The following is a 12,341-nucleotide window of genomic DNA, read 5'->3' as shown; positions in this document are numbered from 1 at the left end:
TGACACTTATTTCCTATTACTTTACAGCTACTTCTGTTCAGTCTTGCATTGCATGCATGTGATTTTATGCAATGAAAGGCTCATTATAACTTTAAGCTTTTTGAGGTAGGGTCTGGTTATTGTATATGGCATTCACTTCTCTGTGAATTTTCGTGCGTAGCCCTGGAATTATTTACATAATACGATCAGTTTTAAAACTGCTTTTGTCAGTGAAAGCTTTGACAAATACTAGAGGAGTTGCATGGCTCAGTGAATCACCATGAGGAGGGTGAACGGTACTGCAGAATCTTAATTGTGCATTAAAAGCCATTTAAAATTCAGATTCACAGTGTTTCCCAAGGAGAGAGCATGGCTGTTTGCAGCTTTTAATATGCATGTTTTTTTTTCCCTGATGCTGTGAACTGTGTGTGCTTTTTGAGCATAAATGCTCAGTGGTAAGCACAGAAGAGCATTTTTTAGCTGAAGAAAACAACACCACCTCAAAGCATTGCAGGTGTTGGAGAGTATTGCCAGTCCATCTTTATTAGTACACCACCCTGTGTTAAGCAGCTGGGATTTTTTTGCATGATCATGTATGGCTTCACTGTGGATCATTATATTAGAAACTTAAGGCCAAACAAACACCATTAACTCAAAAATAACCACCAGTACTGTAACTTTTATTTGCTAATAAATATCTTAATAAACAGGCTTACCCCATCTGTAAGACCTGATAATGCCTCTTAGGAAATCATAGAAAAATAAAATACAATAATAATCAATAACTTGTACTTTGTACAAAAATCTCATTATGTTGCTCAGCAGGTAGTTTTGCCAAACCCCATATTCTTTCTGCAAAGAGATGGCATATGTGATGCAATTCACCTTAAAAATACTCTAATGTTGAGAGCTGAGCATTCTATTACACTATTAACTTGTAGGCATGCCAGCACATGAAAATTTACATGAAACATCATAGTATCATAGGAATAGAATCATAATAATAAAGAAAAGAAGAGAACACCACTTTTCAGTAAATAATAACAACTTCACGTCTAATGTAAATTCCCCTTGGGACTGCAAATCAGTAGGGTAAGCTTTTTATTCCACGGATATTCCTACAGTACCGTTATAAACAGGCAAAAAGAAAGTGCAGTGGGACATGTATGGGAGATGTATTAGGTGAAGAAAAGGAATTTTGGGGAGTGAGGCAGTCCCAGGGGGAAGCACTGACACTGGCTGTGCAATGTTCATCTCCCAGAAGGAGCAGCTCCAGAGGCACAGGAGCTCAGACCATGGAGATGGAGCCCAGAGCCTCTGGAACTGCAGCACCAGGGCAGCTCTGCTGGGAGATGAGTGCTGAGGACTGAGCCACGGGTAGTTGTCATTATTCAAATATATCTTGGTTAAAGAAGCAATGGCAAAACAAACCTTAGCAGGGGTCTTTAAAGAAAAGGTGGGTTTCAGATTACTGGTAGGGATATGAGATCTGTGCTGAGGCCATGGTTTGATTTTGTAAAATAATTTGCAAGTATTATGACTATACCATTGCTTTTGAAGCCATCTACCTCTGAAGTTTTGACATGGCTGCTTAAATATATAATCTAAAGTGTCTGTCATCAAATATTTATTCATATATACACATACATTGATACATTTTATGGCTATGCTAGAACAGCAAACTATGAAGAGCAGTCATATTTAGTTTTGTACAATCTAATTTCACAGAAGAGACAGAGATTAAAACCCCTTTTAATTCAGATACATTTAAAACCAACACACAGAAATAGATAGAGGCTATCCTGAGAAAACATACCAACCACGTTATCTTCCAAAAGTAATTCAAAGCTAATGTTTGGAAGGTAGCAAAATATTATTTTTGTATTTTTTTTCTGAAAGTCAAAGTGGTTTGTTTTTCTTTAAAAAAGTGATGACAAAATTAAAACTGTTAATTGCAGCTAAATCAATGAATGTTGCTTTGCTAGAAAATAAACTATTGCCTTTCAGTAAACAGGGTTTCACATGATCTTTTAAAGATTTTTTGTTTTCTTGCTAAACTGCAGGCGCAATCCTGAGAAGTGCAGAGAAGTTCCCGAAGTCAGGAGGATTTATACCACCCCAGAGAAGAATGAGCCCTTTTTATGCCTCTGGGTTTTCAGTCATGGCAGCGCTGTGTGTGATGTAACTGATACCACCAGAGAATGTTGATATTGGCCTCAACAGAAGCAGATGGAAGGCTCTGTGTAAGAGCAACAAACACTGAATCCCGTCACCAGAGTTAACAAAGAAACAACTTTTCCCACTTTTAGTGTGAAATAGACATCTCAGCCTTACTTCGAAGAGTTGGGAGAAGAAATTACTGCAGAAGAAATGGTAGTAAAAAACTACACTGCCAATTCAAAGCTCACTGTTTCTTGGGGAGGGGCAGATAGGGAATCATGGCCATTAAGCTGTAAAATGCTTACAGGTTTCCTTATTAGGAATCTTGGAGTGGGATGGTTTTCTTCAGATAGGGAATTAGTAAAAGAATCCAGAAAATGGAACCACTAAGAGGGCATTTGTTATTTTATTTGCTATTGTGCCATTCATTAACTGGCAAATCTGAAAACAGACTGCAGTGCACCAGGAGTAGGAAGCAGCTTGTTCAAAGAGGCAAATCATCAGCCAGAGCTTGTATTATGAAGGGGAGATCATATTGCAACCTGATTTATGTTTAGGAAAGAAGAAAGATAGGAAAGTCCTACTTGTTTGGAAATTCTGTTTGTTTGATGGGGCTGGTGGTTTCATCCTGAATTTAAATCCAGAAGTTTGGGAAATTATCTGGGGAGAAAAACCCCACAAAGCCAAACAATTTCTGCTAGATGCCCTATTAGATGTGTAGGTCATTTAGGTAACTAATTCCAAAGTCAGAGTTGACCATCCATGCCAGAGAAAACAACAAACACTGCAGCACCCAACTTTTGTACCTTGCATTTTACCTTTTCCATGTTGAAGGTAACCCAGCTTACTTGATCACATCCCTGAGGTAGCAGCCTTGTCTTTTAGGCTCAGTGCGCTCTCTTCTCCCCATTAAATGAGGCCATCTGTTCCAGGAAAAACTGTAGAAACCTTTGATTCAAAACCTGTTCCACTCACTTGACCTCTTCTTATGGATACAGCTGACTTTGGATCATGCCCTGAGGGACCAACCTACATCTCAACCTGAAACGCTTCAACAGAACAATTAAAACCAGCAAAAACTTCTAGCAATCCATTTGAACAAGACAGCTGCTGTCCCAATAAATGCTGGTTCTCTAACAAGAAATTAACCATGACAGTATTGGGGTGCAGGAAAGGAGAGTCTGTTTGCAGATCTGGAGCCTACCTACAGAAAATATGGACATTGGGCTTATCCCACTGCCATGTAAGTCAGTAACAAACTCTCATGATTTTAGATCACAGCAACACTATTGCCTATTAACACAGAAACTTCTAATTCCTCACAGTCACATCACTCTCCCAGGAATTAATCGAGATGTTGATTAAAATAATTCAGCAGGATTTGGAAATACAGGATGTGGTAGAGCAGAACTCGCCCAAAACAAAAATGGAACTTCCCAAATTGACAATTAGTGACAAATAATCTACAGATTTGGAACACTGGCTGCACTTTGTCTTTTTCAGCTAATCCTATTTTACACAAAGAGACTGTAATGGTAAGTTATACAGCTCAGAGCACCCAGTTTCTTACAGGAGAAAAATAATAATCCTATTATGCTTTTCATTTTTCCTATTAAAAATTTTCAGTTAAAAAGCAGTCTGAATGAGAGAAAACTAAAAACTTGGTTTCTAAGCCAATATTAACTGGAAATTTCTATGTTTTATTATTTATTTAGGTTCCTCTCAAGAAAGTCAGTATGTAGCTATAAGAACAATTAGTCATTCTGAATTCTCTCAGCTGGACTTTCCAATATTAATTATGACAACTGTACCTGTTTTTTTCTGTTTTGGGCTAGAACCTGAAAGGTCAGAAAATAGATTTTTTTTTCCTTCTTATCATTCAGAACATTATGTAGTAATGATATTATGAAAATAGTCCCTAGACTGTTTAATTGGGCACTTTTCCATCATCCACAACCAGAAAGGAATATTTGGGTTCCAAAGCAGATTTCTCCCAAACCTGATTTTCCAGATTCTAGATTCAAGATTACTTTCTCTGAAGTCCCTTGACATCCCATAGTTAAGAATGCAGAGACCTGGATTTCTCTTTGATTTGTGGGTTTTCAAGTCTCAGGGTTTTGGCTTACCTACCACTCAACATAGATGCTGCTGACCAGTTCTTCACTGAATTGTCAGAAATGAAGAGGTGTTAGTCTTATAAGGCAAAATATTTTATCTCATGGTGTCTTACAGATATTTTACAGGGATTTTGATTTTTGATTATGCCTAACTCAGTCTTGTATAAAGTCCCATGTCAAATCACCCTTTTTATATGAATTAAGCTGCACAATCTCAGAAGCATTTACAGACTCAGGAATTTCTGAGGTGGCACTGAGATGTGTGCAGAACTAGTCAAAGTTCTCAGATACATACAGCTAAAAATTTTGGACAGGAACAAGGTAGAACAGATGTGATAACTTTAAATTAATTTGAGACAGAACTTCATAATTCTATCATTCCCCCCATATCTTCATGGTCAGAACTTGCATTTTTTTATTCCAGTTTAATTATTCAGGTATGAAAATATCAGATAATATGCTAAACCTTTCTGGAAGAGATAGGTACTTGGGAAATCTCTTGCAGGAAAGGAAAGCAAGATATACTTGTGCAGGATATTTAAAGAAATATATACACAAATAGATTCCACTGAACTGGTGTTACCTTATTTCACATATAAAATATGGAAATATATTTTAATCCATTTTAACCTTAGGTTTTTCATCAACTGTTGTTGTTGTTTTTACCTTCTAAAAGTCAGCTTATCTTTTTATGCTATATGTTGGCATATCCCTATTCATATGCCCTTGAAAATTTCCCTCATTTTAACCACCTAGGTGGCCATAAATGATCATGTAAAAGAAAATAATTTATATACTCTGTAAACATCTTTGTGATTTCAGCAGAGGAAATGAAAACTCTTTATAGCATGGACTCCATCTTCCTAGTTCTGCTGGCTCATGGGCACCTTGTTTCCCCTTTGGGATCACTAATTTCTGCAGTAATTAGCTGAGTGGAAGAGAACCAGCAGGATGGGCTTGGGTGAGGTGGCAGCAGAAGGATGAGCAGGCAGCCTTCTCTGAGCCTGTTTGAAAATGTTTTTTTCGACCAGTGGAGGAAAAGAGAGGCTGTCCATTTCCAGCTAACAAGCCAAGGAATTTTGGGAAGAACTATGCACACACAGTGCATGCCACAAAAATTTTTAAAAGCAAATAAACCCCATTAGTGTTGTTGGTAATAGGTCATTAATTCTGTAGGTTTGAAAAATCTGGTATTATGATGTACATTCTATTTACAATTCTTTTTGTACATATAGACAAATATTTTATAACCATAACATGTTCACAATACCCTGGTCCATGATCTGAGGAATTATATACAGCACTAATGGATGGGCAGTGTCCACTACTAAATACAGGATGTGATGGTGGAAGACTTTGCCATCTGTGAGTACTTGGCAGTGTATTATGCAATTCTAGGGTTTTTGTTAGAGCTCCTTGGCATAGTATGGACAGTTCTTCCCTTTATACCTTATTGTAGGTTTTAGGGAGTTATTAATTTCTCTCCCCAGGAGATTTCACGATCATTATTGTACTACGAGTTAGCCCAGCCCACCACATCTTTCCCCCACTCTCAAAAAATAATTATAGTGCTATTATAAAAAAGAAAATATCTTTGCTGTTTATTCAGGAAAGATTCATTACAATTGGTGAACAAGGATATTCTGGAAGAACACTGCTTAATGGAATACAGAGTTCTTCAACCATGTGCAAATGCCACAAGTGTCTCTTTTTTTAGTGCTTTTCCTGGAAGATGCAATGGAAGACAGACTTTTTGTTATGATTTTAACTGAAAAAATGTTGGACTGGATTAGAGGCAACTCCTACTTTTCACCCTCTGAGAGAATATTCCAAGACAGAGTGAGCCCATGACAGGGGAGTTACAGGTACCCTGTGTTCGTAAGAGAATTCTGAGCTGCCAGAATGTGTCCACAGAACCATCCCATCAGCTGAGGTAAAACAGTTCAATAACTGCTGCAGTTCACAAGGCCAGCTGGAAATGAGGAACTGCTCTTCAATACAAGGTCAAGAATATTCTGAGCTGCTTTACCTTGGTGGCTGATGTGGTCCCATGGGGTCATTCTGACATGGAAATTATTGTGGGTAATGCAGTCTCATTAGGCACCTCCACGGTCCCTGCTATTCCTCATGGTAAATCTCAGCTGATTCTGGATAAAGGGGGTCTGTTTGTTACTTATGACCCATCTTTGAATCCTGTAGGAATCTGCATTGAAAAAGAAATTAATGAAGCCCTGTGTTAGGCTCATATTAAAAATGGCAAATGGATAGTCAGTCTAAAGTGATGTAAAAATCAAAGTACTGCAGTCTATGAGGTCTGTGTCAGAATAATCCAAGTAATACCTAATAGAATATTGGACACGGAATTTGACTAATTTACTCACTACTTCATTTTATTGTTGAGTGCACTATTTGCAAGTAAAGGATTGCTTTATGCTGTCTGATGTCCTGAAGCATGGCATGTTTCTAAGCATTTATTGGATAGAGACTGGATTTAAGTTCATGGGAAACAAAAAGGGTAAATTTCGTTTGAGAAAAATTTAAATGACATCGCTCAATTCTCTTCCTTTCACCTCATGGCTTCCTGTTGTTTCTCAATGATTCCAACGTGCAAACACCTCATGAGTAAATTCTATTAAACATTCTGCTGTGTCTTGCTCAGTTTTAACACCATGAACATCATGAACAAGACCCTCTCTGTTTCACAGGTTCAGCAAAACGACTGGATACAATTAAGGCATGAAATTCATCTGACCAAGCACAGTTACCTGAATGGATGAGCTGTCACTGAATGCAGAGAAACAGGTAAGAATTATTTCTTTATACACATCCACATTATAACACCTTTTTTTTTGTTGCTTGCATATAGCACACACTTTATTTTGTGAACTTTCAATGGGTACTTTTAGTCACGAAGCACTCTGTAATGTGGGCCAGATTCTCAAAAACAGCCTATTAGATTTGCTTTAATTTATCAAATTTAAACTCCAGCTGCACACTGCAGTATGCAGGATAATTAGAGCTAATTTTCTCATGAAGAAAGAATTTCCTGTAACAAAGAAAGTTACTCTAATTTCACATATACATTTGTGGCCTGTACAGAATTAAGCTCACATTTGAAAAATAACACCTGTTAGGGTTGTTTTTTTGTTTTGTTTTTAAATTAAAAAAATATGAAAAAATTGCTAAACTAAAGCAAGAATAGACTAGGAATCAGCACAAGAGCAAATAAAACATTCCCAAAATTGGAAAAATGTAAATTTCATCAAGATAACTATTAGAAAAGTGTCATACTGCACCACCACAAAAACAACAACAGAAAAACAAGCTGTATAAAGCCACAAAATCCTGGATTTACAATGTTATTAACAAATGTGCTCACTCAAAGAATCCTTGTTCTTTCCTTTCTGGTCACCCAAACTCTTGTTTATATAAAAAATATATCTGATTAATAAATGTTTTACTTTTGTTATATTTTTTTTCTATTGAAAAAATATTTTCAGTAGTGTGATAAATTTAGAAATTAATTTTCATTAAATATATCCAGGTTGTGTGCATATAACTATGTCAATTCTGCATCCTCACTACCAGCAACAAAAAAAACTGGCAAAAGACAATCTAAAAGTGCACATACATGGTTTGGGTCAGCTATGAATGATTTTGAAACCCCATTAACAAATAACAGACTCATACCTCCTCAGTAATGGATTTAGTTGTGAGAAAGGCTTATTCCACAGATGTCCTGTTGTTGGCCATGGAAGCAATGATAGGCTAAATGGATCATAAAATGATGAAGCATAATCCACTTTTAAATTACTCTGTGGTGTGTCAGTATTTTTCAAAAGGTTTCAGGAAAGTATGGTTTTCTTTCTGTAAGAGCACCTCTACCAAAAAATTATTCAGATGTGGAATTCAGGCAGAATTTTTCGAGTGACAGTCACAGAAAAGAACAAATGGTTTTTTCCCCACTGAAGGGCTGTGGTCCTGCAAAACTTACATCCTTGTGCTGGACTGATGACTTCAGTGGGAATACTCCTGCTGACAAAATTACCTTTGGAGCTACAACAGGATTGAAGCTGCCCTTCTTTAAACAAGCTCATCAAATTGGCATTGTAGAACACCAGTGGCTCCTGATCTTCAGAAAACTCTTTCCTCAGTTACATCTGCCCTTTTTTTTTTTTTAATGAAAGAAAGAAAAAATTACTTAGTGCATTCCTGCTATCTCACCTAAATTAATGCAACTATTCCAACATAAATTGACAACAGGGAATCAGGCCTCGTGTCTTACTCTGTGATCTGGTTGGAAGCATAATCTTTTCTGAGTTGCTTTCTGATTTTCATTCTTTGTCACTGATATACAATGGCAGCCTTTTCCAAGACTTAGGAAATACCTTGTGATTTACAAGCTGTAAATGAAGCAGTAAATACCATTATGATTACACAAAGTAGTTAGTTCCTTTTGATATACACATAGATTATACTGATTACCCAAATGCACGTTTTAACAGAAGAGCTGCAATGCTTGAGTACATTGGAATGCCACAGAACTCAAAGATACCCTCCAAAGGACACAGGAATGAAGAGAAGCTTCTGCTCAGGGTTACATGTGACATGCATTGCAGATCTGCGTGGGGTTCCCACAGCACGGCCATGCGGTCCTGCCCCTGCTCCCAGGAGTGCATATCCCATGCAAAAGTTTGGAAAAGTAGCCCAGCACGTCTGTGTCAGTTGTCTGAACAAAACATGGAAGCTGGAAGTCTTAGAGAGGTACAAATATTATGTTAGGCCTTTGCTGACGTTTTCTTGCATGTAAATATGGCTATTGAAGGGTTCTAAAGGTAATACCTCAGATGTCCTTTAGAGATCTGTACTAAATGAAGAGCTGGTTTGGAATGACCAGAGCTCCATTTCAGCAGAGTTTGCTTTTTAACTTCTAAAAGCAGTTAGAAGTAGGCTCAAGGCAACATGTTACCACACTGCTGTCCTGCATCTCCTTTTCTGCCTTTGTGCAAGGTCACTGCATCCTGCAGCCTGTAACTTCCAGCAGCAGTGGGGCTGCACTACTGCCCTTGGCTGGAAGAGGATATGGCCAGCTTGCTCCCACGGGAATGATTCCATCACCCCACCCATGGCTGGCCCTCTGAGCTCTGCTGCTGCTGCTGGAGATGATTCCCTATCCAACAGTAGAGACCTGCATGTTTGAAACAGAAAGCTCTTCTGAAATCTGTGTGTCTGCAACAGAGCTGACACCCGTGTTTTACATGTGGTCAGTTTTCCAGTAGTAGAAGCAAATGCTATTACATTGAAAAAAAAAAGGGTTGTAGGGTGGTGATGAATCCCAAGGATAAACAAATTTCCCAACCTAATCTAAAATTTAAAGCATAAAAAGTGTCGAGTGCTAAAGTAATTGAAAATCAAGAACCTTCCTTAAGATTTCAAACAGATTACTCTCACTGTGCTTCCAATTATTCACACAATGAAAACTCGCTACATAAAATCATCAGTCATTTCTGCAAACAATACTAATGTTTTGAGGCACCAGCTTACCAGCATTCAAACTATTAGAAAGTAATATAATGATAGGACACATACTTTTGGATTTAATTAAGAGATAAAATAAATATTTATGTTAAACTTCTTTTTGATTGCACATTTGGTGTTGGAAGTTACATGGTCACAGAACATGAAAGAATTCAAATACTTTTTGATCTACCAGCAAATTCTAAATACATCGATAAAGAAGCCACACCAGGCCAAATAGATTACTACTTTCAAGTAAGTCCATGAAAGTTTCCCAAATACTGTTATACAAAGTTACACATCCATGCTGAGTTATTCATCAATGTGTAGCAAGAGTCTTGCAGTAGGCCAGGATTTTATCGGCAGAGAACTGGTGGAGGAGCTGTGCAGTGTGATTAAAAATTCCAGTTTGGAAGCATTAACATAGAAGTACTTGTATAGTCTGAACTGGAGAGTGCAGTTCTTGAAGTTGGGAAGAGCAGGAGGGAAGAATGAGAATATTTTTCCATTTTAGAAATGCTGAGGCACAAAACACAGTTGCTTCTATTACTTTCATACATGAAATCCTTTCTCCTGTATGTGCATCATGTGTAACCGCAAAGTCTGTAAACTGCTGACTATTCGTCTCTGGTGTCCAATGAGTGCAACTCCAATTCTTCTAATGTCACTGCAAGATAAAAAGTTTCATCTTGGATGCAAATATAATAAAGCCTCTGGTGCACAAAAGAATATAATTATATGATGACTTCTTCTCCAGGACAGTTTCCCTTCCTGGCCACGGCATATAAGAAAGCTGCAAATGTTAAATTTTTCTGCATCTGTCAATTTCAATTTTTGAAAAAAACAGTCATTTAAGAAAAAGAATATATATTTTGGATTCCCAAAATATAATAAAAATATGCATTTAGAGAACTGGGGCTTAGTGCTCTTAATTAGTGATACTGGGGCTTATTAGTGATACTAATGGTCAATTAATCTTTCCAAATCTCAAGGACTAATTAGGTGAGTTCCAACAGCCCATTTTTAGTAATGTGATTGTAGCAATTGTTTCCCACTCATACTTGAAAAGGATTGGGGCTTACACTCAGTATCACAGTTCTGAGGCAGAAATAACAGGTCGTGCTTCTGATGATTTGGGGAATGGTAGGAGGTAGTGAAGGATGGTCTAAAGATCAAATTAGCAGTGAATCTTCCAGACTGACCCTGATTTCCCTCCCAGTCCCTCTCATCTAGCCCTGCACCCCAGAGTGGGTAGCTCTTGTCACCTACAGGGCTCAACTCTTTGGCAGGAATGAAGTCAACAGCCACCAGAGCTCAGCACAATTCATCAACTTAGTTTTTCTATAAACATCCCCAGCTGCAAGAGCTGAGAAAGATCACAGAGGTGCTGAGAACAGGAAACTTCAGATATGCCAGATTTGTCAATTATGCAAATCCCACACTGGGACATAGACAGATATTGCTGTTTATCCTCAAAAACTGTATGATACAACCAGTAAAGGAACTCATGGGAAAAGGCATGGCCTTCATGACTTTCAGATGTGCAGTTCCAGATATCTGCATCTGATCTGCAGATTGGTATCCTCTAGCTGAGGAACCACTGCAGAGCTTGCAATTATTATGTGCTTAGGCTTAACATTCTCATGGGGCATGATAGACAACACTTGAGGTCAGCAAAAATATTGAGTATCTGAGAAGCTAAAAGGAGTCAGTGTAAAGAATAAAACTTTACAGTGGAGAGTGCTTTTAGAAATGCAAGACCAATGCTTAGCATTTATCAAGGAAGGCCTGAAAAAGCACAAAAAGAAGCCAGCAGGTCTTGTGTAACACAAATTATTTGAAGAGAGAGGGAATCTCTCAAAAAGTTGAAATGGTATCTAAAGAAAGTAGAAAGGATGATAACCTTAGATTAGCTGTAAAAGTACAGTAAGGCAGACTAAAAAGGAACTTGAGAAGTAAACAAAAAAAAAAAAGCCCAACAATAAAATAGAAAAAATAAAAGTTAAAATAAATCTTTTTGCAAACTCACTGGGTACAAGAAACCTGCCATAAAATGTATAGAGTCTAATGATGATTTAGGCATAAAAGAGCACTGGAGGAGTGGCCATTGCTGGAAGACTTAACCATTTGAGTTGACATTCACTGTGGAAGAAATTGAAATGACTCTCATGCCAGATCCTTTCTGGGGGACGTGCCAGAGTATCTGAAGTGACTGCAGGAGAGGTTATAGGAAAAACTGTAAAAACAAGCTGCAGCCCATGTCCAGACAAGACTATATTTAGGCAAAAGTTCCAAAAGAAAGTGAAGATGAAAAAATGGATTTACTATCAGGCTTGCGAGAGAGGGAGTTACCAGCTGTGCTCCACATGTTAAAAAATTTCTTGGTGCCTGAAGTATGGAGCATGGTGCCAGACAAAATGTTTCCAGGGAAGATCTGGGGAACCACAGACCCGTGAGTCTGGGATCATTACAGGGCATAAGGGAAACTACAGGAAAGTACAAAATTACTGGATGCTTGTATAAATGAGCTACTTGAGTCACCGTGGCTTTTGCAAATAAAAGTTCTGT

At 37.8% G+C, this 12,341-nt stretch overlaps 1 protein-coding gene across 2 annotated transcripts in view; it reads right to left on the bottom strand.

Annotated features, from left to right (window-relative positions):
• Positions 1-638: 638 nt before the first annotated feature.
• The window catches only part of EPHA6 (EPH receptor A6), a 372,264-nt gene continuing 360,561 nt past the window's right edge, over positions 639-12,341 (bottom strand). For both annotated transcript variants that reach the window (XM_066571876.1, XM_066571877.1), the window contains one exon: positions 639-10,440. In XM_066571876.1, the coding sequence (XP_066427973.1) occupies positions 10,326-10,440 (115 nt within the window). In that variant the 3' untranslated portion in view covers positions 639-10,325. The remainder of the gene's footprint in view (positions 10,441-12,341) is intronic.

Source organism: Molothrus aeneus, chromosome 2 (genome assembly GCF_037042795.1).
Source record: "Molothrus aeneus isolate 106 chromosome 2, BPBGC_Maene_1.0, whole genome shotgun sequence".
In the NCBI taxonomy this organism is placed as follows: domain Eukaryota; kingdom Metazoa; phylum Chordata; class Aves; order Passeriformes; family Icteridae; genus Molothrus; species Molothrus aeneus.
The sequence above is the reverse complement of the archived record's forward strand: the minus strand, read 5'-3'. Positions and strand labels throughout refer to the sequence as shown.